This window comes from Bos indicus, chromosome 20, assembly GCF_029378745.1.
Source record: "Bos indicus isolate NIAB-ARS_2022 breed Sahiwal x Tharparkar chromosome 20, NIAB-ARS_B.indTharparkar_mat_pri_1.0, whole genome shotgun sequence".
Taxonomy (NCBI): Eukaryota; Metazoa; Chordata; class Mammalia; order Artiodactyla; family Bovidae; genus Bos; species Bos indicus.
Window position 1 is genome coordinate 65,583,824 of NC_091779.1, and position 26,829 is coordinate 65,610,652.

Genomic DNA, 26,829 nt, shown 5'->3' on the forward strand with positions numbered 1-26,829 from the left:
TTAGCGCCTTCTCTTCCCTTTCCTCTCTCACAGTTAAGTATGTCGAGGAACAACTGGGAAAAAGGCAAGAGCAACAATAATCACAGCAAGTACTCACGTCAGTTGCTATTGAGTTGCTAAACTGTGTCTGACTATGACCCTATACACTGCAGCACACCAAGCTTCCCTGTCCTTCACCATCTCCTTTGCTAAAATTTATGTCCTTTGAGTCGATGATGCCATCCCACCATCTCATCCTCTATCGCTCCCTTCTCCTCCTGCCCTCAATCTTTCCCAGCATCAGGGTCTTTTCCAATGAGTCAGTTCTTCGCATCAAATGGCCAAAGTATTGGAGCTTCAGCCTCAGTCTTTCCAATGAATATTCAGGGTTGATTGCCTTTAGGATGGACTGATTTGATTTCCTTGCAGTCCAAGGGACTCTCAAGAGTCCTCTCCAGCACTACAGTTCGGAAGCATCAACTCTAACATGGATGTTTTTCTGCTAAGCACTCAGATACATTAAGGTCTTTTATTCTTACACCAGCCGTATGAGTGTAGGCATGGTTGCCTGCACAGGTGAGAAAATGCAGGCCTCTGAATGGGAAGGAGGCACCAGGGTCATGGGGCTGACGGAGAGAACGGGGCTTCACCCAGGGAGTGGTCTGTGTTGCCATCACAGCAGAGCCCCGTGCCCTGTGTGCCTAAACGATGCACGAGCCCAGGTGTAGCCAGTTCCCCAGTGGCCGAAAGAATGTTTCCAGAACAGCCAGAAGACAGAAGGGCCCAATGGGATGTTCTCACAACCTCCCTCCCCTACTATTTCTGTCCACGATTAAGTGCCTTCTTGTACTCTGACCTTTAGACACAGGTTCCAATCACTGCAAAAGGTTGTCCGGGATCCACCCACACCACAGTGCTCCCCAGTACCCAGGCACCACGGACCAGGGCACACAAGGACACAGTAGCCTGTTTTCTGAGGACGTCTCATTCAAGGTCATGGCTGCTGCGCACACAGAGCCATGAAAACGTGATTTTACTTTAAACTTCCCCAAATGAAGTTAACTGAGCTGCGAACAGAAAGCCAACCCGTAGAGAAGCAGGACAGCTGCCTTCCTGGTGTGGCTTTTCCATCATTTCATTAACCCCGAAGGAAAGCAACAACTGTTGACTGTATTGGCTTCGGTTATCCAGAAAGGATGAAAGTGGTGTGAAAACCTGCGTGACTGTCAACTGAAAAGTGTGAGTCACTCAGTCATGTCTGAGTCTTTGCGATCCCACAGACTATAGCCTGCCAGGCTCCTCTGTCCCAGGAAATCTCCAGGCAAGAATACCGGAGTGGGTTGCCATTTCCTTCTCCAGGGGATCTTCCAGACCCAGGGATTGAACTCAGGTCTCCTGCATTGCAGGTGGATTCTTTACCGTCTGAGACAGCAGGGAAGCCCATCGAGTGAAAATCAGTAGCTAAAGGAACAGAGAAGCTGTGACCTGTGTCCTTATGGGAAGAGGAGGATGAAGTACACAGCCCATAGGTGCTTTCCCTGCATTTCTCTGCTCAAAGATCCAACTGTGAACAAGGGAAAGACTCAGTGCCTTGGTGAGCCAGGAACATTATATAATAAGACTTGATACGGGTTTGGGGTTTAAATATTGGCATCTCTCTCTTTTTTGTTTCTTACCATCAGGGTCTTGATCCCAGACAGCCCAGTAGTCTGGGCTGCAGGGCGGCCTCTCCACTAGACACAGTGGACATTGGTCCCCTAATATTTTTAGGGCCCCACAGAAATGCTTTATTTCTTTCAAAATCAGAACAACAAAAGACCCAAGCTTCTAGTCTCAAAAGATACATACACCTCCGTGCTCACCCAGCGTCAACTAGGACTGTGAATGTACGTTTAGGGAAGAAGGGCAGACAAAGGCCTCTCCATCCTAAAAGGACCCGAGGGCGTCGTGTCCCTGCTCACCGGATGCATGGCATTGCCTGGCCCACCCCACCCCCCAGAGAAGGACTCCCCCAAGCTTTGAAGTCCTGTCCCCAACCCGGGCAGGGAGGCCCGTTCCCAGATGGCCCGTGGCTTCACACAGTCAGTCTCTGCTCACAAGGCCAGTGGTCCCTGACCACTGCAAAACCTGAGCCCTTTGAAGAATCCCGGCTCTTCCAGAAAGAGAACAGCCGTCAATTTATTCTGCGTTGCCTTTTGAACCTTAACTCCAAACAAGTCTTAATATGGACTGCTCCACTAAATAGAATCTTTTGTAAAGAGGGGTCAAGGGAAAAAAAAACAGTAGCGTATTCATTAAAAATGTATAAGCTTATAAACCACATTCTTTCCTAGCCCTGCATTTGGATCATGCGTTTTTCTTAAGGCAAATAAGTAAATGAAATAGCGGAACGCCCTCAGACCTTGAATTACACGCCCTCTCCCCCCTTATTCCAGCCCCAGTGGACAGGAAGAAGAACGAAGCCGCAGCAGCTCACCCGTGGCTACTCTTAGGAAATAGCTGAGTTTTCAAAATCCAGAGTATAAAACAAATAAGAGCAGCTGAAAATAAAGTGAACGAAAACAGTGAAAACACTGTCGATCTAAATTAAATATGTTTATGCAGCCCAACCCCACCTCCCTTCGTGGAAATAAAAAAATGTACCACGGTACACAAACTAAATAAAATGTACAGAAATGCCTTTAAGATATGGCTTTAAAAAGATTTTTTAAAAGTCACCATACAATGCAAACTAAATGTGTTAACACATCTTTAAAAGGAAGACCGCAAGCGTCCCATTACCTACCGTCATGATAATGGGCTCCCATCACTCTCCAGGAACGTTTCATCCTTCTCTGTTCAATGCATTTAATTTGGGAAGGAGTCAAACTGCCAGGCCGATTAAACACCCATTGCTTCTATTTATCGTACAACAACAGCCTCGTTTCTTGGAGGCTTTTCCATGGAGCAACAGATTATGTATATTTTCAATATTTTCCACATGTATTTTTCATTCTTTGTGTTAAACAGTACTGTTTTCCTTTTAGATGGCAAAGGACACTCTAATGTAAAACACGTTGTTGTTGCTGTTCAGTCGCTCAGTCGTGTCAGACTCTTTGCAGCCCCGTGGACTGCAGCCCCTCAGGCGCCCCCCGCTCTGAATCTGTCCTCCTCCCTCCTGCACACCATCTCTCCACTCTCTCTTCCATCTACCTCCTCCACATTTAATTTTATCAATAGTATCAGTGATTCAGTCGTGTCTGACTGTGAGCCCATGGATGTAGCCCGCCAGGCTCCTCTGTCCATGGGATTCTCGGGGCCAGGATGCTGGAGTGGGTTGCCATTCCCTCCTCCAGGGGATCTTCCCAACCCAGAGATCAAACCCAGGTCTCCCACACTGCAGGCAGATTCTTTTACCAACTGAGCACAGGAAGCCCAAGAAGACTGGAGTGGGCAGCCTGTCCCTTCTCCAGAGGATCTTCCTGACCCAGGAATCAAACCAAGATCTCCTGCATTGCAAGCGGATTCTTTACCAACTGAGCTACTGGGGAAGAATGGGTCATAGATCTAAAGGCAAAATGCAAAATAATCTTAAAAAACTCCAAAAGTCTTCCCATGAGCAAACCTGTACTGTGCAGTGAGAGTGGTGCTCGGAGGGAAACTGGGCATCTTCCAAGTTGGACTCAATCTCCTACTGCTGGCTTGGCCTTACTGGGAGTTGCATTTCTTAGATCCCCTTTCCCTCCACGGCTCTCACTTAGAGTTGAATAGAAGAAGAATTTGTGGCAGGACTGGGAGCAGAACGTGGAGCAAGTCCTCACCAGAATCTCTTCCCGGAATGCTCCCGAGTGAGAGCAGGCCTTCGGAGAGGCCTGCCCAAGATTTGGGAGGCGAACGCCAAGCCACCCCAGGAAGGGCAATGTGTAGGATCAGATGCAGCTGAGACACGTGGGGAGGAGCCTGGAGGGGCCCAGCCAGCCCAGGTCTGTGCTCCACGTGCAGGACTCCAACCAAGTCAGCCGGACCAGGGTCCCCACTAGAGACTGTCCTGATGGGGCTCCCTTGATGGGTGAGCAAGCTCTGCTTTTGGAGAACCCCACAAGCCCTGACTGCCCAGGGATTCTCTACTGATTCAAGGCTCCCTGCTGCTGCCAAGGTTCATGCAAAGAAAGGAGGCTGAAAACTGATGAATTAAAGATCCCACTGCAGAAATCTGGAAAAGAACAGAGGAAGCCCAAAGCAAGCACTGAGTTGGCCCAAACATTCGTTAACGCGTTTCCACAATGGAAAAACCCAAAGAAACTTTGGGGCCAACCAAATAGAAAGAAAATGTGGTGGTCAGGGACTTTCCAAAATATTTCCTATTTCTTTCTTCTGGGTTCCTTCTGGATTCACCTTCTAACCTTTTTTGAAGTTCCAAGCAGCCATTTTGAGCAAAAAAAAAAAAAAGTGAATAAAAGTGAAGTGTTTCTCTCCCAGGCAGAGGCACGTAAAAGCCATTGTGAGGCTGCTGGCACTTTCTTTCCACGGTGCAATGATTAAAGGGGCATTCGTCATGAGGAGGACTCCTACAGCCCAGCCCAGGTGAGCAGAGCCCCCTCCTGCCCCACACTGGCCAGGACATGCTGCAAGAAGTCCGCCTCTGGTGTGGGAGCTACAGGGAGCAGGGTTGCACTACCGTTGCCAAACTGCTGATTCAGGAGGAAAATAAAATATGTGAGTGTTTTCAATCACTAAACCACGTGGGGGGTTTTATGCAGCAACAGATAACTAGAATACTGAAGTCTGGTCAATGAAAAGTGAAAGTGATGGGGCACTTCCATGTGGATGACGTCAATTGCCAGAGAGAAGCACCGTCTTCTTCCCTGTGCAGTATAGTCACTGGAAGGACAGATGCTGAAGCTGAAGCTCTAATACTCTGGCCACCTGATGCGAAGAGCCGACTCACTGGAAAAGACCCTGAGGCTGGGAAAGATTGAAGGCAGGAGGAGGAGGGGACGACAGAAGATGAGATGGTTGGATGGCACCGACTCACGGGACATGAGTTTGAGCATCTCCAGGAGACAGTGAAGGACAGAGAAGCCTAGCGTGCTGCATGGGCTCACAGGTCAGACACAACTTACCAACCATACAACAACAACACAGCAATCAAGGAAGGAAGGATGCTGTGGGATGCAGCTTCCTTCATTCTAAATCTCTGAGTAACTGATGTGAGAGAATTCCTCTGCTGACTCACATTTACTGTGCAGCTCAAACAAAATATAAACCTTTGTTGTGTTAAGCTACTAAGATTCTGGAGTTGTTTGTTTCCATAGAGTATCATAATCGAATATGTTTTGATTGACACTGAGGTAGTGAAGACAGAAAGCAAAAATGCAACACAGTGTATCAAAAAAGACAATTTTTTTGGTAAAAAGTTAAGACAAAACAGACATCTAGTAAGATTAAGTTAAAAAAGAAAGAAAGCATCTAAGTATTATCAAATATTACCATCAAACTTGAAAATTGGGATGAAATGCAAAGAGTCCTAGAAAAGGCTTATTGAAACTGACTCAAGAAATAAAGTTAGAAATACTATAATCCTATTACTATCAAAGATACTAAAGCAAAAAATTTTAAATCTCTCTCCAAAGAAAGCAACAAACCCATGTGGTTTTCTAAGTAAATTCCTTCAACTCTTTCTAACATAATGAAAACTTTTAGGAAACTAAGAATAAAGGCATACTCCCTGAGTTTTAAGACCAGAAAAACTTATAAAAAAGAAAAATGCCAATCTGATAAATATTCCAAATTCATTTTACCAAAGACTACGTCAGCAAAAACCTTAAAATGTTAGCACTTCACATCCAGCATTTTATAGGATTCTATCATAAAAACTGTATTTTTATCATGAATATAAAAATTGCTCAATAATAGAAAATTATTATTCATTTCACTGACTTTAAAACACATCAAAAAATCTTTTGATTATCTCAGTTTGGTAAAACTAAACAATCATATTTAAACTTTTTCTATAAATTAACCAAAAGGAATCTCGAAGAATATCTATAAAAATCTATAACCAGCATCATCTTAAATGAATAAACTATTAAGGAATTCTATTTAAAACCAGAAAAAAAGGCAAGGGCACTCACAATCACCAGTTTGTCAACAGCATATTAGTTTCAGGCCAACACAATAATATAAGAAAAAGAAGTGAGAAAAGAAATGTATGGGACAAAATAAAATAAAACTCTCAGTACTTGCAGAAAAACTAAAAACATTCAAAAACTAAGATCATGACATCCAGTCACGTCACTTCATGGCAAATAGATGGGGAAACAATAGAAACAGTGACAGACTTTATTTTCTTGGGCTCCAAAATCACTGCAGATGGTGACTGCAGCCATGAAATTAAAAGATGCTTGCTCCCTGGAAGAAAAGCTATGTCAAACCTAGATAGCATATTAAAAAACAGAGACATTACTTTTCTGACAAAGGTCTGTCTGGTCAAAGCTATGGTTTTACCAGTAGTCATGTATGGATGTGAGAGTTGGACCATAAAGAAAGCTGAGTGCCGAAGAAATGATGCTTTTGAACTGTGGTGTTGGAGAAGACTCTTGAGAGTCCCCTGGACTGCAAGGAGGTCAACCTTAAAGGAAATCAGTTCTGAATATTCATTGGAAGGACGGACACTGAAGCTGAAGCTCCAATACTTTGGCCACCTGATGTGAAGAACTGATTCACTGGAAAAAACCCTAATGCTGGGAAAGATTGAAGGCAGGAGGAGAAGAGGGTGACAGAGGATGAGTTGGTTGGATGGAATCACCAACTCAATGGACATGAGTCTGAGCAAACGCCAGGGGTTGGTGATAGACAGGGAAGCCTGGCGTGCTGTAATCCATGGGTTGCAAAGAATCAGACAAGACTTAGCAACTGAAGTGAACTGATTTGGAGATGATATGATTATTTATGTAGAGAACCTGAAAGTGTCTGCATTTCAGTTACTAATAATAAAAAGGATATGATAAGCTGTATAGATATAAAATAATATCTAAAATTAAGTTATACTCTTTTACAGCATCAACAAAAGAATAGAAATACCCAATTTCATAATTTTTAAAATACAATTTACAGTAAGCAATAAAATACACAATATCCTTTGGTATCAAGGAGTAAGAACAACCTATGGAAAACTATAAAACATTATTGAACCACATAAATGAATGGAGAGATGGCCCATGTTCATGGATAGAAAAATTTAATATCACAAAATTGAATTCTCAGCAAATGAATCAATAGATTAAATATAACACTAACAAGATCCTACTTGAGTTTTTTTATATTGAGGTTAAAATAAGTTGATTGTAAAGTTTGTATGGAAGAAGAAAAAGTCAAGAATAACCAAAAAGCTTTTCAAAAAGTTGAATGTTATTTCCCTTGCCCAATATAAATACTTATTATAAAGCTTTATTAATTATACTCTGTGCATGTGTATTTAAAAAAGAAAAATGTAACCAATGGAGCAGAAAAGATAACCCATAACAAACCACTTGTGTGTGGAATTTTGATTTATAACAGATATGGTGAAAGAAGTAACTAAAATGGATAAGTAAAAATCAATTCTCCACAAGAAAAAAGCATGTAAATGTGTCGTGGTCCTTTAATGGACCGGAACCTGGTGGACCGGAGTCGACCGATAATAAAGTAAAGGAGAGAGAAAGAGGCTGATATTCCTTGGTTTATGCAGAAAACCAATAAAGCCCCTGCACGGGGCTTGCTGTGTTCATGAAGGCCTCAGGCGCCCTCTCGATGGGGTGAAGGCGCAGAGCGCCTTCCCTAGAGGGTCTTAGAAGCCCGGGCTGGAAAGTGAACTCAGAGAGCCTCTGCGCTCCAGGGGATCAGCCTGAAAAAGAGACAGAGGGAGAGAGAGAGAGAAAGAGAAAGACAGACACGGGAACCAGAGCTCTGATGGAGCAAAGGTGTTTTAATCGACATGGTGTGGGCATATATACTGTCTTACAAGGTAGTTATTCTCAGCAAAGATAAAGATTAAAATTCCAGACTTACAAAGCCTAGGCAATCCATATTAAAGAGAGAGAGAGTTGTAAACAATCACTTTTACCGTATAGTTCACAAGAAGGAAGAGGGTACTTATCACCGTATAGAAAAACTAATGAAGGAAATGCCTGGGTTCCTCAGCCCTCGGGAGAGGCGTGCCTCTCCTCTCAATTCCTGAGTATTCAGGAATTAATAAGGAACAGAGAATGCCTAACAGATCCAAAACAGCACACAGGCAGCCTCCTGTTAAATGCTTGACATAAACGGATCTTGATCACTACCTTACACCTCACGAGTACCACATGATATATACAGGCATGCATGACAAAATGGATAAAATAAACAGAAAGAAATGACAAGAAGTGTAGAGGAAGTCTACTTCTGAGGGTCGGTAGGGAAATGAGAGGTGCAGCATACAGGCTGATTGACATTACTGGGGTATTCTAGTTTGGACTGGGGACACGGGTGCTTATTTTTAGTGTAAACAAACAAACGTTATCAGTGAAAACTGAGCTCAGTAATCAAAGTTTAATTAAATTAGTCAAATGATAAATCCCATTCTGTGCACCTAAAGTCCAATTCTGAAGAACATGGGTGTTATAGGTTTGAATTAACTGCAAGTCAACAACTGGGAAAGAGTAGATGCTAGATCAACTGTATGTCTGAACTATGCTAACATTTCTTCATTACCTCTTTCATCTTTATTCATCTGATCTCCTTATCCTCCTCATTTTTAACATCACATGGCTTTTGTTCTACTGGTGCACCAGTCTAAAACTTCCATTCTTTCCTAATATTGACAGATCACTAGTAGCTTGAAATCTTAATTATTTCCCCTGTTTTATATAGCTTAAAAGATAATACAGTACATTAAAATACACAGGCAATAATTCAGTCTTTGCAGTAAGCCTGTAGGAATGGAAGCCTGCACCTGTGATGTTACACTTGTCCTGGCCATGCTATCCCAAGATCATTACGTCTGAGGGACAGTAAAGGACGCTGGTACAAATGGGGAGACGCTCTCATTCTGAAACCCTGCAGTCAGGGCTCTCATCACCAGAGCCCTGCCTGGTCCACCTCTGTCTCCAGCAGGAACCTTCAGGGAGGTGGAGACCCTAGACACGGACTTATTCCTAAGCTCCTCTCTGATAACAGTCATCATCTTGAGCAATTTCACGTTCTCAAGAATTTCAAGTTCTAAGAAGAAGCTATGGTACTTTATATTTGTATGTTTCCACTGCAGATGGTGATTGCAGCCATGAAATTAAAGTTATGACCAACCTAGAGAACATATTGAAGAGCAGAGGCATTACTTTGCCAACAAAGGTCCGTCTGATCAATGCTATGGTTTTTCCAGTGGTCATGTATGGATGTCAGAGTTGGACTGTGAAGAAACCTGAGCGCTGAAGAATTGATGCTTTTGAACTGTGGTGTTGGAGAAGACTCCTGAGAGTCCCTTGGACTGCAAGGAGATCCCACTAGTTCATTCTAAAGGAGATCAGTCCTGGGTGTTCTTTGGAAGGAATGATGCTAAAGCTAAAACTCCAGTACTTTGGCCACCTCATGCAAAGAGCTGACTCACTGGAAAAGACTCTGATGCTGGGAGGGATTGGGGGCAGGAGGAGAAGGGGACAACGGAGGATGAGATGGTTTTTAAAAGGATTTGGTTCAACTCTTGAGATACAGCTGGACTTCTGCATCCTTAACGGCGATAGAGCAATAATAACCCAGGTCTGTAGTCTCGTCCCCTCTGTCCTGGCACTGTCGTTCCACAGCCCTGGGAAGAATCAGAAAGCTGGCCAGCAAAGCTGCTCATGGGGATTTTTAGGCTGGGGTTCTCTACTCTGCCCATCACTCTCTCTCTCCTGAAGCTGGCACCTGGGGATGGAAGTGTAAGCCCAAGTGACATGATGATTTGTAATGTGAACCTCCAAACTGCAAATCTCTCTGGGTTCCCATCCTTGTGGTTTTTACTGGATCCTTATACAAAGAGGGCACTGAAGCAACATTATCCAAGTCTTAACTGGGCCAAATGGATCAAACACATGTGCTGATTCAACAACCCTTTTCTCTCCTTCCAAATGCACTGGGGGCTGCAAACCAAAACTGCCAGATGCATGTCAATTTCCCGTGGACAGCCTGACACAACGGAGCACAAGTGAAAGTCGCTCAGTCACGTCTGACTCTTTGCAACCCCATGGACTATACAGTCCATGGAATTCTCTAGGCCAGAATACTGGAGTGGGTAGCCTTCCCTTCTCCAGGGGATCTTCCCAACCTAGCAATCAAACCCAGGTGTCCCGCATTGCAGGTGGATTCTTTATCAGCTGAGCCATAGGGGAAGCCCAAGAATACTGGAGTGTGTAGCCTACCCCTTCTCCAGTGGATCTTCCTGACCTAGGAATCAAACCAGGGTCTACCACATTGCAGGCAGATTCTTTACCAGCTGAGCTACCAGAGAAGCCCTGGTAAATATTATCTTATCACTCTTGTTCATTCATATAACAGTATCCAAAGCTAACAAAATTTAAAAATATGAACGTCAATTCACGTGTCAATTTGGCAGAATTTTAGTGCTAGAGACTGGTAATGTGTCAAAACATTACTTTAATTAAACTATCTACAATTCTTGATTATTTTTTATAAAATAACTCAAAGCTATATTCATACTTATCATGTAAATAGAAAAACAACCCATTTTTTCTACCTAGATTTTAAAATTCTAGTATTCATTTAGTTGTCAGCCTGAAATACATCTACCCTGGAGAAACCTGGGTGCTGCAAATATAATAACCAAAATGACCACACTTGTTGTAGGTAAGACGGGTGCCCAGCTCTGTGCTAAATGTCCACAGGGTCCATTTTACTCAGTTCCCAAACGAACTCCCTGAGCCTGGTCGCGTTATTCATTTCAGTCCACAGCAGACAAATCAATTTTTCAGGAACACTAAGTGGCAACACTGAGACCAGATCCAGATCTAGTGACAGTTTTATGTTCTTAACAAGAGGCCATACGATGGGAATGACAGCTGCTAAGGAAAACATATCTATCCCCTAAAATGTACATGTTAATTACACACCTTCCGTCTGGTTAGTGCTGCATTAAATATTGGGGGTGCTAAGTTTATTCCCTGTAAGAATTAACAATTAGTTGAGGAGACAAGATGAACTCAACAAAGTATTCTGCAGGTCAGACAATAGTCATCGAGAGGGAAAATTATTTCATGTAATGAGTGAGCTCAAGGAGATGAATCCAGTCAATCTTAAAGGAAATCAACCCTGAATATTCATTGGAAGGACTAATGCTGACGCTGAAGCTCCAATCCTTTGGCCACCTGATGCGAAGAGCTGACTCCCTGGAAAAGACCCTGATGCTGGGAAAGACTGAAGGCAGGAGGAGAAGGGGGCGACAGAGGGTGAGATGGTTGGATGGCGTCACTGACTCAGCAAACATAGATTTAAGCAAACTCCAAGAGATAGTGGAGGACAGTGGAGCCTGTCATTCTGCAGTCCATGAGGTCGCAAAGAGTCAGACATGACTGAGCAACTGAACCACAACAAGAATGGATGAGCTCTGCAGGCATCCAGTACAGATAGGAATGCACAGCACAGGCCGGACTGCTGAAGCGTGAGAAGGAGAGCTTGAACTTGGACAAGCGGCATAGGGAGGAGGAGGCTTCCAAGCGAGGGGACGCACTGGATGCACTGGAGGAAACAGAGCAAAGCTAGAGAGGACCAGCTGCAGGTGGAGTCCAGGTTGACCGACCACCCAGAGCAGAGAGGCCGACAGCAGCGGGCCAGAGCTGCTCCAGGACGGAATACCCCCCGGGGGGATGCCCACCCCAGTGCTGGTCCCAGCGGACGCTCCATCCGCATCACTGAAGGAAGAATGAGTGGACTGTCCAGCGGATGGTGCTGATACCAACACTGAGTTACAGGCAGAAGCAGAGTACCCTGGAGCAGGAAATGGCAGCCCACTCCAGTATTCTTGCTTGGAGAACCCCAGGGACAGAGGAGCCTGGCCGGCTGCAGTCCAAGGGGTCACAAAGAGTCAGACCTGAAGGATGGACTGAGCACACAAGCCGCACAGCACACACTTGACTATCCAAAGGATGCTTCCACGTCTTTTCCTGCTGGGCCTGTAAACTGTAAAATGAGCCAACGTTTCTGCAGAAAATGACAGTTTTTCATTGTCTTTTGTTTATACCACAGCGAAGTAATAATTAAAATGACATTGAATTACCGGTTGTGATTACAAATACCTGCCAAATAAGTCTCCTGCATGGATAGAGACAATCACAGAAAGATGTACCTTGAGATTCCTCCTCTCCAATTCCTGAGAGCATGCACTATTTCCTCCCCATCCCCCGCCCCCAGCCCCAGAATGATGAGACTGGAGAAAGTACGCAGAGAATTTCCTACTCCCCAGAGGAGATGTCAGACATGTTCATCTGCCTTCTCCAGCCTTCCACTCCCCAAGGAAGGGGTGAAAGACTGACTTTCTTGTCAAAACATTCTTGATTCTTCCACCCACTGGGGGCGCTGAAATAGTCCCTGCAATCATAAAACTATTCCCCTCTACAATGACTGGTTTCATTTATTTGCTTTGGAAAAATTAAGATTCTTTATCCATGTACAGAGAAAAGAAACACTCCGATACATCTGCCCTGAGGAAAAACACCTGATGCTGGGAAAACTGATACGTCGTGAAGTACTTGTGGTCATCGCTGGAAAGAGCTGGCATGCTCAGTCACAGTGAAGGCAAGAAGGTAGATCATAATTGGAAAAATCATATGTATTACATATTTAATAAAAGCTTATTTGATTTCATTACTAAAAAATAGACCAAAAAGTCAGTTTTCTTGCAATATCTGACTATTTAAAATTTATAGGAATGAAATTTTTCCAGTTGAAATACTGACCACCCCTAATCATAAATTTTAGCCAAAACAAATCTGGCTGGAGCTAGCCTAAAAAAATTATGTCAACCTTTCCTAACTATGACAGGCAAATTTTGAGAAAAGTTGGCTGCTTTGGGACATAATAAACGAGAGAGGATTTAATTCTGAGATGAGCTTGTCATGCATTTAGTAATAAGAACCAGTCCTGGACAATGAAGTTAACTCCTAAGACTCAGGACTTACAAGGTTGGTCTCATTAGTTCCAGGGTCTCTGATGCCAGGGGGCAATTTAATTTTGTTCAGCATGCCCATAGTATCGTCAAAAACTTTCAACATAAGCAAAAAGAAAGTATTTTTAACATTATTAAATAAGAGATTAAAATTCAAGTCATGGTATCATATGTGCTACTGTTTTCATGTCTTGATATTTCTTAACAAATATGGGGTTAAACCTATTTAACAGCTTTTTATGTAAAAAAATAAAAAGCATTTAAGCAAGATGGTAAAATTTCAATTCAGAATTTACTTTACAGTATAATAAAAATACTTTGCAGGTTACTTTAACTTCATGATCAATGATGCAAAAGCATGGATTGACCACAGATTGAAATTAAGTGAAAGAGGTTTGTGAATAATGTCAATTACAGGAACACAATTAGGGAGCTGAAGCTCCAATCCTTTGGCCACCTGATGCCAAGAGCCGACTCATTGGAAAAGACCCTGGTGTTGGGAAAGATTGAGGGCAGGAGGCGAAGGGGACGACAGAGGATGAGATGGTTGGATGGCATCACTGACTCGATGAACATGAGTTTGAGCAAACTCTGGGAGACAGTGAAGGACAGGGAAGCCAAGAGTTGGACACAACTAAGCGACTGAACTGCAACAACAAAGGGGAATACAAAGTCAAGATGAAGCTTACTTTTTTAAAGATATATTTCCAGTCACTTCACGCAAAAGCAATTACAATATTGCAAAATAATCACCATGTATTCAGACGATGTTAGGATCATTTTGTGATCCAAATGTTGCAGGAGACCATGGATGTGCATGAAGTAAGTTGCCAGACATTTCCTACTACAAGAACTGGTAGAAGTCTAATGGAAATCAAAATCAGGCAGATTCATAGGAAAGAAGGAATCTGTCCAAGATTACAGGAAGCAAAAATAGATCTGCCGAGCTCCTGAATTACATCAGAGCCTAGCAATTCTAGTAAAGGTGGAAACCTGGGCCTGCCCCAAGCAGCTATTTCTGTCTCCCGAGGTAGATCTCTGGGAAGCCACACTCTGGTCATTCTGAGAAATGAACTCACCTCACCCACTGTGCGCATGGGCCTCTGTTACTGCTGCACTGCCTTCCAAAGCTCCTGACCTTGAACGGCAGGGATAGAGAATATGGTTTTGCAAAGTGAAACTGCTATTTACGTTATTACTAAAAGCAAAATAGAAACGAGCTGTCCAGACCTCAGAACCGATCCAGTCCTTCTGAAGGTCAAGTTTCAAAGGACAGGGTCCATTCCTCCCTGGCGTTTACCAATTCCCACCCAGCCCAGCAGCCCCAGCTCCTGCTTGAAGGTCACCTTTCCACCAGACCCCATTACCCTTCCTGATTCTGGAACATTTCTGCACAGCTCATCACCTAGAGGGGTTTACAAAGAGCAGACATGACCGAGCACGGCTTAGGCTGAGCAGAGAACAGGATCCATTCCATCATCTCTGGACCTCCCCCTGGGCTACAGCCCCTCCAAGAGAAGTGCTCGCTTTCTGCTTAAAGTGATTTTGCTGAATGCCTAGACTGTGGCAATGATCGATTTACCAAGAAAAATGAAGATGCCTGAGCAAACTTTTCAAAAAGATGCCATTCCAACATTTGTTCCCCATGAAACAGAATGTAAAGCAACTGGATGCGTTAAGTGCATGCTACGTCATTTCAGCTGTGTCCAACTCTGCAACCCTGTGGACGGCAACCCGCCAGGCTCCTCTGTCCATGGGATTTGTGGGTTGCCTTTCCTCCTCCAGGGGCTCTTCCCCACCCAGGGACTGAACACACGTCTCTTATGTCTCCTACAACTGCAGGGTTCCTTACTAGTGCCACCTGGGAAACCCTAAAGGAACTGAGTAGAGAAGCACACAGATCAAAGGCAGATTAGAGACGGGAGCTTCCAGCTGACTGCACTGAATCTCTCAGGGCACGGCGATGCGTTCAAACTAGATCAAGGTTTAAGAAGTTAGAGATCCGTATCATAGCAAAGTGGTGTGTGTCAGGGAGGCACGAACTTCACACTTGTTTTTAAATATATTAATGGTGCTATAAATAGGCCATCACCTGCTCCTCCTCTTCCATTTAGAAGAGAACCAGCCAGAACGCTTTGAATTACAGATTCGCCAGAATCACAAGCAGCAATGTCCTGGCAGAACAGATTTGCAGAGGAAGAGGGACGTGTTTTCTCCCCTGCAGGAATGGTAATGAACAGGAGATGCCTTCAGAGAGTCTGCTTGCCAAGGAGACGGAGCAGAAGTCTCTCCTCAAGTCCTCCTTGGCCCTAAAAAGTGGTGAGAAGACAAAAAAAGATGCCATTCCAGGAAGCAGTGCAGGCTGGCAAGAAGATTGTGAAGACTGCCCTGAACTCACACCCAGAATGCAGAATGAAGGTGCTCTCTGCTCTGTGTTGCATAATATAAGACCCAGTTATGATCGGTGGCATCCATGATCTTCTGCTTTCTAATTTTTTTTTCCTTATCTTGTTGAATTCCATGAGAAGACAACACCTTTGACAATTGTGGGGAGAAGGCAAACTTCATTTTTTAAAGAACCCATGACGATAACAAGTTTTCCCATGCATAATATCTAAGCACCATCTGGCTCAGGATATGAGGAAAAAATTGCCAAAAACCAAGGACAGAGATTTTGCACGCAGTGGTGAAATAAAGGCACGTACCCACGCCTTTGCTCCGAGGACAGGAATATAGGTTTATGTTCATATTCTATGCTAAAAAGACAGCATTCCTCCCAGACGTCCCCAGATCAACCACTGACCAAAAATATCTCACTGATTAATCAATGCTTGGCACCTGAGCTGCACAGGCACATCACAGGCAGTGCAAAAGTTTGAACCACACCAACACAAAGATCAGTAACAGGAAGTTTACCGCCATCTACAGATTTCCTCTCACTGCTTAAGGGAGTGAGCCAAAGGCTCCTGCTTGAAAAATACAAATTGGCAAAACTGACATCAGCTGTAGAGTTGCACTGCGGTCCCAGCGATGAAACCCAGTTGAGTAACCTGTACCAAACAGCAGGCACGATAAACGACCCCCCTAGAAATAGGAAGGTGACAGTCCACCAATGCTTGTGACTTAGACACTCAAAGGATGCAGGCTCACAACAGGTCAATACCCCCACCTCTCTGCCTATGGGACTAAATCTGCCAGATTTAAAGGCAAAGATGGATAATAAATACTTGTATTTCTTTTTTTTTTCCCTCGTCATTCACCACTTTCCCGAGGCAGGATTTCTACAGACTTAAATGACGTCCGATCCAAACTAAAACGCCAGCTCGGGAGCCGGGCAGCGGCCTCGCCAAGAGAGGCGCGGTGCTGATTCGGATGGAGACCCGCTGGAGCGGATGTCGCGCGGAAAGCGCAGCGAGTTTGCCGGCGGGCGCGCAGAGATGGAGAACGCACGCCGCGGCGGTCCACCTGGTGCACACACCCCGGAAACTTTTATTTTTGGGTAGAACCTCCCAAGGAAAACTTTTCTCCTGCCCGCAGGGCTCGCTCGAGCCAGGCCGGCCGCTGGCGGGCCGAGGAGGGGCCGGGAGCCGCGCGAGCCGAGGGGCCGGGAGCCGCGCGAGCCGAGGGGCCAGCCCCCGGGGCGGGAGGCGCCCGGGCCGGGTCTGTCCCTCGCCTCCCGGGGCCCGGGGGGCGCGCGGGGAGGACACTCACCAGGCGGAGCGCGAAGAAGACGGCGAGCAGGGCGAGGCAGGCGCCCATGACGATGAGCAGCAGGAAGACGATGAGCGGGTGCTGCTGGCTCATGCGGTAGTAGGACTCGTAGAGCCAGTCCCGGGACCGCTGCAGCCCGTCTCCGCCGCCCGCCGCCGCCTCGGCGCGGTCCCGCAGGTAGCGGCGCCGCCGCATCGCCTCCTGCCACATCGGGGCGGCTCGCGGGGCGCCCGCCGAGCGCGCCCGGCCGGGGCTGCGCCGCCCGCCCGCGTGCCACCCCCGCGCCGCCTCGGCCGGCCCGGGCTGCCCGCGCTCCGAGCTGCGCGCAGGGGCCTCCGGCGCGGGCGGAGCTCGGCGCCCCGGGGCTGGGCGGCGGCCTTGGGGGCAGCTCCCGGCGGCGCCGCTGCCGCCACCGCGCGGGAGGGGGCGGGCGCGACAGGGGCGCTCGGCCCGCCTCTGCCTCCACCCGCCGCCGCAGCCGCCGCCGCCCCCCGACGGCCGGGCCGCGCGCGCTGGGGGCGGCACCGGGCCGAGGGCCGGGTGCCCGGGAGGAGGAACCGGCCGCGCCCGGATACCCGGGCGCCCGCCCCTTGGACACGCCCACACTCGGCCCCGGGGCGGGCCGCCTCCCTCCGCGGTCCCCGCCTGGGCTGGGGGCTAACCGGGTGCTCCCACCGTCCCCTACGCGGTCCGCGACCGGCCTGGGGGGTTCCCCCTGTCCGTACCCCTCCACCTCCCACCTCGCTGGGACGACGCGGGGGCTCCTAACTGCTCCCCACTAGCTCCAAGAGCCGTGAGAAGGGGCACTCCCACCCTCTGGCGGCCCCAGCTCTGAGTGGTCTGCGGGGGGCTGGGTGCGCGCCCCCCCTCCTGCCGACTTTGGCGGAGCCGAGAGGAGACCTCGCCTTCTTCGGTACCTAGGGCTCAGAGGACCGCCGGGACTGCCTCTCCGGGCGAGTGAAGGAGGAGTTGCCTCCTCTCCGCATCCCCTACTGGGTAGGGGGTTTCTACCCTGGGTAGGGGATTCCTACTCTCGTTTTCTTCGACTCTGCGCAGAGGGCTTGGGGGCTTCACGGTCCTCTCGACTATCTGGAGGGCCCGGGGCTTCCTTGCAGGGAGCGGGAAAGCGCTGGGGCGCGAAGGGACCCCCGGGCAGAGAACAGCCCCCCAAGTGCGCAATGCAGGAGGGAGGCTGCACCCCGCCACGTTCTCGCCCTGCAGTTTCAGCTTAAGTCAATCTTTGGAGGGACCCCATGGGGCAAGATTTGTCGACTCGGAGTTTAGGGGGAGCCCTCTGACGGATCCAGGGTCTCCGCCGAGTCCCTGCTGCGCCGCGAGGGCGCGGCGGGGAGAGGGCGCTGGTGCGGGGGATTGCGGCGGGGGCGGGGGGGGGGGTCGCGCCCTGGGACCCCCTCCCTCCACGCTACCTCGAGGCACTGGGCGCGGGGGCGGGGGAAGCGATGCTGGAGACCCGGCCGGAGCCGCGTGGCTGGGGGGAGGATGGGGCGGCGGGCGGCTGCCGGGGAAGGGGCCCATCCCGACAAGCCCAGGAGTCCAGACTTCTGGCCCTCTCCCGGGCGGTGGGGGGCGCTCGCTGGCGCTCTCCGAGGGAACCCACCCCTCTCTGGAGGGTTCCTCCTGTTCAAGCAAAGCCCACCTCTCCGCACAGTGGACCTCGACCCTCCCCTCTCGTGCTCAAGCAAACAGCCCAGGGCGTGATCCTGTGCCGTTGTCCGTCCCGGGACACGGGACCGGTGCAGGGGGCCTCTGAGCCCTGGCACCGCCCAGCACTTGGCAAACCTTCCCGAAGCGTCCCGCTGCCCGCTCGGGCACTCCTGTCCCCCTGCCCGGCAGGGGCATGTGAGCCGGGCAGCTGCGTGCCCAGTGACCACGAAACCCAGGCCACGGATGGAGGAGGACCCGGAGGGCTGTATTTTTAGGCTGTATTTTAGGGCTGTATTTTCTAAGGGCTGTATTTTTAGCTGCAGTTGATGCCTTCTCTGCTCAGGGGGTGTAGAGCAGAGAAGGACACAGCCGGGCCACCTGGGGGGGCTGGTCACGATGGGGTAGGCAGAGGGGGCGTGTCCCAGACCCCAGAGCCTGGACCAAGGCCCTGACCTCCAGATTCCACTTGGTCCTGGGCCTGCCCTCCCACCCTGGACCTGCAGATGAGGAGAAAGAGGAGGCGGCAACGCATGGGAGAAGGGGGTCCCACGGCCCCCGCCCAGTCAGAGGATGGAACTGTCTTCTCTGTCCAGCTTCTGGTTTGCTCCCCTCACGCCGCTTTGCCTGCCCGCGCCTGGCTATAGACCTTTAACCAGGTGAATTCCAATCCTATCGTTTCCCTCGGGTCTGCTCACCCACTGGGCTCAGCTCTTTGGTTTGGACCGAGGGAGTTGAGGATTTTGGTGGTTCTGAGAGCAAGCTGTAAGACAGCTCTGATGAATCAGATTGTGTATAAACAGCTAGAGCCCAGAGCCTCCTAAGGAAGCCCAGGTGAGTGGGAAGTTGCATTTTCTGGCCTGAAGATTCTGCTTCTTCTGGCTCTGCCCCAGGTCTGTCTGGGTTGCACTTGCAGTAACTTCTCTTCTCTGATTCATGAGGCATCCTCACCCTTTGCCTTGATAAACGGCTTCCTTTACCCACTCAAGGAGGAAGGAAAAGTAAATAATCTGTAACTTAGGTTTATGGTTAAAAGTACTGAGAGAGGTGCGAGGGAAAAGTACCTATTTAATTATTTTCTCCTTCTCTCTAGGGGGCAATGGGGTGTTTTTAACAACCACTATCTATCTCTCTATTCGCCACATGGTAAAATAGGGTTGGTGTAAGAGTTCTAGGAGATTTGTTAAATATAATTTAAAAGAGACTCTGCTTGAAGGAAGCATTGTCTTTGACCCTTATGACATTTTTTATCACTCACTCTTTCGTTAATTCCTGCAATAGATATTTATTTTGTGCCTGTCCTATGTCAGATGTCAGGTAGTCCCTGGTAGCTCAGTGGTAAAGAATCCGCCTGCCAGCGCAGGAGACACTGGTTCCATCCCTGTGTCGGGAAGATCCCCTGGAGAAGGAAATGACAACCCACTCCAGTATTCTTGCCTGGAGAATCCCATGGACAGAAGAGCCTTGTGGGCTACAGTCTATGGGGTCGCAAAATAGTTGGACATGACTTAGCAACTAAGCAGCAACAAGTATGTCAAATGTTCAAGGGGGAAAATAAACCAGGCCTAGGACCCTTCTAGGAATTCCCAATGTACTTTGAAAAGTAGGGCTACAAAGAACAGAACATGAGAAAAAGATCAACATTCATCCCCAACTCCCCCATACAATTTAAATTTCACCATAGTAGACAGGTGATGAAAGGAATATACTATAATAATCAAGATATGTCAGGCTTCCCAAGGTTACACTGGGTTTCAGTTTGCGGGCTTATTTTTTTTAATTTATTTTTAATTGGCCGATAATAGCTTTACAATGTTATGTTGGTTTCTGCCATGCGTCAACATGAATCAGCCATAGGGGCTTATTTTTATGAGGACCTATTTATACAAAATAAAATGTGAACCAATATAATGATTATAGTTATTTTATCAGCATTTTAGAATCAATTGCACCAAGTATACCTTTTTAAAAGTTCACAACAGTTTCTATTTTGAAGGGAGGGAGAAAAGAAAGGAAAACCACGAAATGATAATCCACAAGCAGCGTGAAGTGGAGTGAGAAATGCCCTTTAGTACAAAGCCAGGAGCATGAAATCTGTGATTTCATGACTCATGTGATTCAAGGGACCCTAAGGAGTCCGCAAGTCCATTTCCATAGTTTTAGGTGGCAGGGAGGCTATGCCAAGGGTAACGCACAGAGAATAAAGGGTTTTCCCATGAACTCACTCGGTATCAAGGCATTTGTGACAAAACACACAGAGAAACTGACTGTGGAAGCTCTAACTGGGCCTGAAGAAGTGGGGAGGGGGAAGGCATTGGGAAGGAGGATTCATTTTTCTCGTGCAGCGCTAGAGGGCAGCCTTCCATGCTTAGAACCCAGAAGGCAGGATGGTGGGCCTGTGGGAGTGTGGTTTGTCCTGGGGTCGCCCCACACTTGATTTAAAGTCCTGCTGTCATCATCTTGAAATTCTTGATCATTTGTGAATGAGGGGTCACCCATTTTTATTTTCCCTGGGCTCTGCAAATTCGAGGGCCGGTCCTACTCACAGGAGGCACTGAGCTGTCCTGGCATTCCTGCCTGCGTGCAGAGCCTGAGGGCTGCAGGCTGCAGTTCAAGCAGGCAGACCCTTCGACCTCCAGCAGACAGACCGCAGGCACCCCTGCCTGCTAAACTGATCATGTTTCACACAGATGATAACACACCTGAGCGATTACACATCCGTTAAATAATGATGCCGCAGAACCGGATTTTTGAATCAATGGGCCTTGCTTTAAAAATAACCCATCTTCTAGTTCCTATTCCGAACCCAGTTAGATTAGCTTCGTCAGTAAGGACGCCGTTGTGCTCTGCCCAATGTCACAGCGCTCTGATTGATTAAAGGCAGGCAGGCAAACTGTGCCAAGGACAGACACAGACGTGTGCCAACCCAGAGCATATAGTAGAGCTGAGCGCAGAGTACTTCCCTATGTATTCATTTTTCTCTCTGGCAAATACATCACTACAATTTATATAATAAAGTGTGAACAGTATGTCAACAGATTCATTATCACCATGAAATACGTTTTGTGTACCCAGATAACATTTACATTTTGATTGAACTGGAGTCTATGGCTACAGAAACCACACCACCAAAGCCAGTTTCGGCTCCGGGAAGCCTCATTGACTCTTTCAGCTCACTAAGGAGCTCCCCTGCAGTTCACTTTCTACAGCATCAGAGTTGCTGAATGGACCATTAATATATTTATCTTCTTTCTCCTTTGGTGTGGAATGCTCCCGACTTGTCTTTGAGAAATCTTGCCTCCTTGGTTCATTTGATAAATTATTTCTCAAGTGACAAAACTGGGATCAATATTTAATAAACTCATCTTTAAAATCTGATTTCAGGTGACCGATTGGGACTTATGGCCCTGGATATATGATAAGATTATTTTGAGACACACCTTTCACAAAAGCCCACTGCCGTTCCAAAGTTTGTTCCTAGGACCTGTTTCAAGAACCACTGAGACACTGGAATTCCTTCTGTGAGAGGCCGGGAGTGAGAACCAGTTAATGACTAATCAGCGCCAGGACCCGCACGTCTACAACCGAGTGAGAGGAATCGATTTCTCAGCTCCTGCCCTGAGAATGAGATCTAAAAAGTCATGACTCATAGAGCAAGCTGTGTTCTCCGGATGTGTTGCCTAGGGAGGTATCAGGAGAGGGGCTTTATGTACCAAGCTTGAATGATTCAGAAACCTTGACTTTTACTTTTATATCCTTTTAGGTGTCCCTTAAAAGAGTCAATGAGAGAATAATTCAATTACACTCTAACACTGTTAAATAATGTACTTTGAGGGACAAGAAGTGGTCTCTAGGAAAAACAATGCTATGACATCTTTCATGGCTATTTTTGCCCAATTCTGAATTCATTCAATTCGGATAACTTAATTCAAGATGTTAAGCTACTCTACCATGTTTGATTCGTGGTTTTATGTTTGCATTTGAAAATAAACTCACTGCTTGTATTCACACAGCTGTAATGGTTGTTAATATTCTTGTAATAAGTTAAACAGAGAAGGCAATGGCACCCCACTTCAGTACTCTTGCCTGGAAAATCCCATGGATGGAGGAGCCTGGAAGGCTGCAGTCCATGGGGTCGCTGAGGGACAGACACGACTGAGCGACTTCACTTTCACTTTTCACTTTCATGCATTGGAGAAGGAAATGGCAACCCACTCCAGTGTTATTGCCTGGAGAATCCCAGAGACAGGGGAGCCTGGTGGGCTGCCGTCTATGGGGTCGCACAGAGTCGGACACGACTGAAGTGACTTAGCAGCAGCAATAAGTTAAAATGCTGGATTTTTGCTTCTCTCTGACACCAACTGTATGGGGATCTTTGAAGATGTCATAAATATCTCTGAGCTTCAGTTTATCGGTAACATGATAAGAATGAGTCCATTAGTCTAAGCATTTTCCTAAAACGTTTATACTACCCTGGGCCGAGTAAAGGGATGAATTTTAATCAGCTTTTTTATATGGGAGCGTATGGGAATGGTACACATGCAGAAAAAGATTGTTGGTTTGTATATACACGTTGATAACAAGTACTGTTTCCTTTCATACAGTCCATGAGGTTTTCAGGGCAAGTATCATTGGGTGGTTTGCCATTCCCTCCTCCAGTGGATCGCAGTTTGTCAGAGTTCTCTGCTATGACCCGTCCACCTTGGGTGGCCCTGCGTGGCATGGCTCATAGCTGCATTGGCATCGTTGGATGTGGCATCTTTGGTGAAGTCCCTGATGCTGGGATGGCTGGACTGCATCACCCATGCAATGAACATGAACTTGGGCAAACTCCGGGAGATGGTGAGGGACAGGGAGGCTTGGTGTGCTGCAGTTCATGGGGTCGCAAAGAGTCAGACAGGACTGGGCGACTGAACAACAACACTGTTTCCTTAGGTGTAAAGGCAAGTGTGAGAATGTTTCAGTGTGTGTCACGGCAGTGAGTAGACACACAAATCTTTTTTTTTGTCTTGGTATGGCCATTCTCGGAGAAGGCAATGACACCCCACTCCAGTACTCTTGCCTGGAAAATCCCATGGATGGAGGAGCCTGGTGGGCTGCAGTCCATGGGGTCACTAGAGTCAGACACAACTGAGCAACTTCACTTTCACTTCTCATTTTCATGCACTGGAGAAGGAAATGGCAACCCACTCCAGTGTTCTTGCCTGGAGAATCACAGGGACGGGGGAGCCTGGTGGGCTGCCGTCTATGGAGTCACACAGAGTCAGACACGACTGAAGTGACTTAGCATGGCCTTTCTTCCCTCTCTAGTGCGTGTTAATCGCTCAATCACGTCCAACTGTCCGACCCCATGGACTGTAGCCCACCCGGCTCCTCTGTGCATGGAATTTTTCAGGCAAGACTACTGAAGTGGATTGCCATTCCCTTCTCCAGGGATCTTTCTGACTCAGGGATCGAACCCAGGTCTCCTGCCTTGCAGGAAGATTCTTTACCTTCTGAGCCACCGGGGGAAAATACCCTCACTAGAAGGTCAATTAATTAAGGGATGGAGATTTTGTTTCTTTTGTTCACTGTTGTATCTCTATTACCTTAAATTTGCAAAACACATAGTAAATGCTTAATAAATATTGACTTGGTGAATGAATGAATAGATGGAAGAATGAAGATATGAAGTGATTTTATTCTGTAAAAAAAAAGTACAATCGGCAAATAATGCTACTAGATCTTTAATCAGAACTTGATTTGGTAGAAATTCTACCCAGGTCTTGAACAGGTTACACGTATTTAAATGTCTTCTATTGACATCACATTGATTTTTTTTTTTTAACTCAGAATGTTTTCAGGTCCTAAAATGGCAAGATTTTCCTACAATATTGAACTAGTTCCGTTCACTCCAAAGAGCAAAAGCTCATCGTGTATATGAGTTGAGAAACTGAAAAATAACCATAAAATAAACACGTCCAGGAAAAGAAAAAATTTGCAGAGAAAGTACCATTGGGGTTAGTTTTTCTCAAGAGAAAGCAGACTCTGATGCCATAGCTCCCAGTCACACTGCAGAGGCAAAACAATTCCAGGCAAGGAAGACGCTCAGGGTTTGTGTCCATTTAAAACCTCATCCTTTCTGTAGCTTGACCAGGGCTGAGAATGCAACGGAAGCAGAGGGAGGATGGAGTGGAGTGGGCCACCTGCGCGAGTGGTCGCCCTAATGACCAAGCAGCAACACCCAGATTAAGGGAAGGAAGATGAAGACACCGGCTGGGAATAGCCTTGTTGGATTTTGTTGCTGCTAACATTTTTGGCAAAAGTGATATACTGCTGTAAATCCGATTCTAACTAGTATGATCCTCGTGAACAGAGTTCCTTATTACAAATTTAGGACGTTTTACTCTTCAGTGGAAGGTTTCAAAAAGAACCCCAAGTGAACTGTTCAAGCAGGACCGTTGAGTGTTGCAGTATGTGATAGACACAGGTCTTCATACCTAAGTTAAGCACTTTCCTTTTAAATAGTATCCCAATCACAGGTGGCAGGTCCCACACTGGACTCAAAAACATGCCTGCCAACCCTTCCAGCCCTTCCGTGCCTGCATGCTTGCGTGCTCAGTCACTCAGTCGTGTCCAACCTCTTTGTAACCCCCTGGACTGCAGCCCTCAGGACCATCTGTAACGTGAATGAGCCAGAACGAGGACAAATCCTCCACTCCTGTGCTATCGCCTGTCCACATCCCAATAACCCTTGTTTCTCCACCTTTATCGCCGTCTCTTCTCATGCCTCCTTCTCCTTCGTCCCACTCTCTTGTCTGTCAAGTTTCAGGATTGCTCCCCTGCCTTGCTGCCAGCTCAGATCCATCCCCTCAGTGTTCTACCTGTGACAGAAATCTGGCCATGTCCTGCCCCATTACCTATGCAAGAAAGCCACCTTCTCCTGTGAAATACCAGGTCTCTTAGAACAACCCTGCTGTCTCTTGATGCCTTCATATGCCCTGATTTAGGCTCTAGATAAAGGGAGCTGCAGCAAGCCTAGAGGTTGCCACTCCCCAACCTCATATCTGAACCTACTCGCTTGCCTCTTCCTGCCCAGACGGCACCCCTCCTCTCTGCACTAGTTTTTAAAGGGAGGTCATTGGAGAGAGGTGGGTCTAGTGCCTGCATTCCCTGACTAAGCAAACCAAAACCTAACCTAGAGTCCATGCCTTGGAAACTGAGGAAGTAACACTTAAGAACTACCCATCAGTTCGGTTCAGTCACTCAGTCGTATCCAACTCTTTGCGACCCCCATGGACTGCAGCACGCCAGGCTACCCTGTCCATCACAAGCTCCCGAAGCTTGCTCAAACTCATGTCCATCACGTCGGTGATGCCATCCAACCGTCTCATCCTCTGTCGTCCCCTTATCCTTTTGCCTTCAATCTTTCCCAGCATCAGGGTCTTTTCCAATGAGTCAGCTCTTCACATCAGGTGCCAAAGTAGTGGAACTTCAGCTTCAGCATTAGTCCTTCCAATGAATATTCAGCACTGATTTCCTTTAGGATGGACTGGTTGGATCTCCTTGCAGTCCAAGGGACTCTCAAGACTCTTCAACACCACAGTTTAAAAGCATCAATTCTTCAATGCTCAGTTTTCTTTATAGTCCAACTCTCACATCCATACATGACTACTGGAAAAACCATTACTTTGACTAGACGGACCTTTGTTGGCAAAGTAATGTCTCTGCTCTTTAATATGCTATCTAGGTGGTCATAACTTTTCTTTCAAGGAGCAAGTGTCTTTTAATTTCATGGCTAAAGTCACCATCTGCAGTGATTTCAAAGCCCCCCCAAAATAAAGTCTCTCACTGTTTCCATTGTTTCCCCATCTATTTGCCATAAATTGATGAGACCAGATGCCATGATCTTAGTTTTCTGAATACTGAGTTTTAAGCCAACTTTTTCACTCTCCTCTTTCATTTTCATCAAGAGGCTCTTTAGTTCTTCGCTTTCTGCCATAAGAGTGGTGTCATCGGCATATCTGAGATTATTGATATTTCTCACAGCAATCTTGATTCCAGCTTGTGTTTCATCCAGCCCAGCATTTCATGAGAACCTCATGAACCACCAGTCACTACCAATCGCTCACAACCAATCAGACTATCCCAAATAAGATAACCCCTGAAGCTCTAGCCAGTCAAATGATTGCTTTGCTTCACTTCTGTGTCCTCTGTGGAAACCCCAGCCTAGTTTGGTGGAGCCTCAATCCTGGGGTGAAAACTCACGCCTCAATGGGGTGAAAACTCCCATCCACTTTGGGTTTGGCACTGTCTGATTAGAACCCGTGTCTGCTCAAAAAAGGACT

At 47.0% G+C, this 26,829-nt stretch overlaps 1 protein-coding gene and 1 long non-coding RNA gene across 2 annotated transcripts in view; one reads left to right on the forward strand and one right to left on the reverse strand.

Annotated features, from left to right (window-relative positions):
• The window catches only part of ADCY2 (adenylate cyclase 2), a 452,864-nt gene extending 435,796 nt beyond the window's left edge, over positions 1-17,068 (reverse strand). The window contains exon 1 of the mRNA XM_070774872.1: positions 16,841-17,068. Within this exon, the coding sequence (XP_070630973.1) occupies positions 16,841-17,050 (210 nt within the window). The 5' untranslated portion in view covers positions 17,051-17,068. The remainder of the gene's footprint in view (positions 1-16,840) is intronic.
• A 55-nt stretch (positions 17,069-17,123) lies between these two features.
• LOC109575036 (uncharacterized) lies at positions 17,124-22,512 on the forward strand. Its single transcript, XR_002183172.2, has 2 exons — positions 17,124-17,836; positions 21,887-22,512. It is a non-coding gene; the product is annotated as an uncharacterized lncRNA (long non-coding RNA).
• The last annotated feature ends 4,317 nt before the right edge of the window (positions 22,513-26,829 follow it).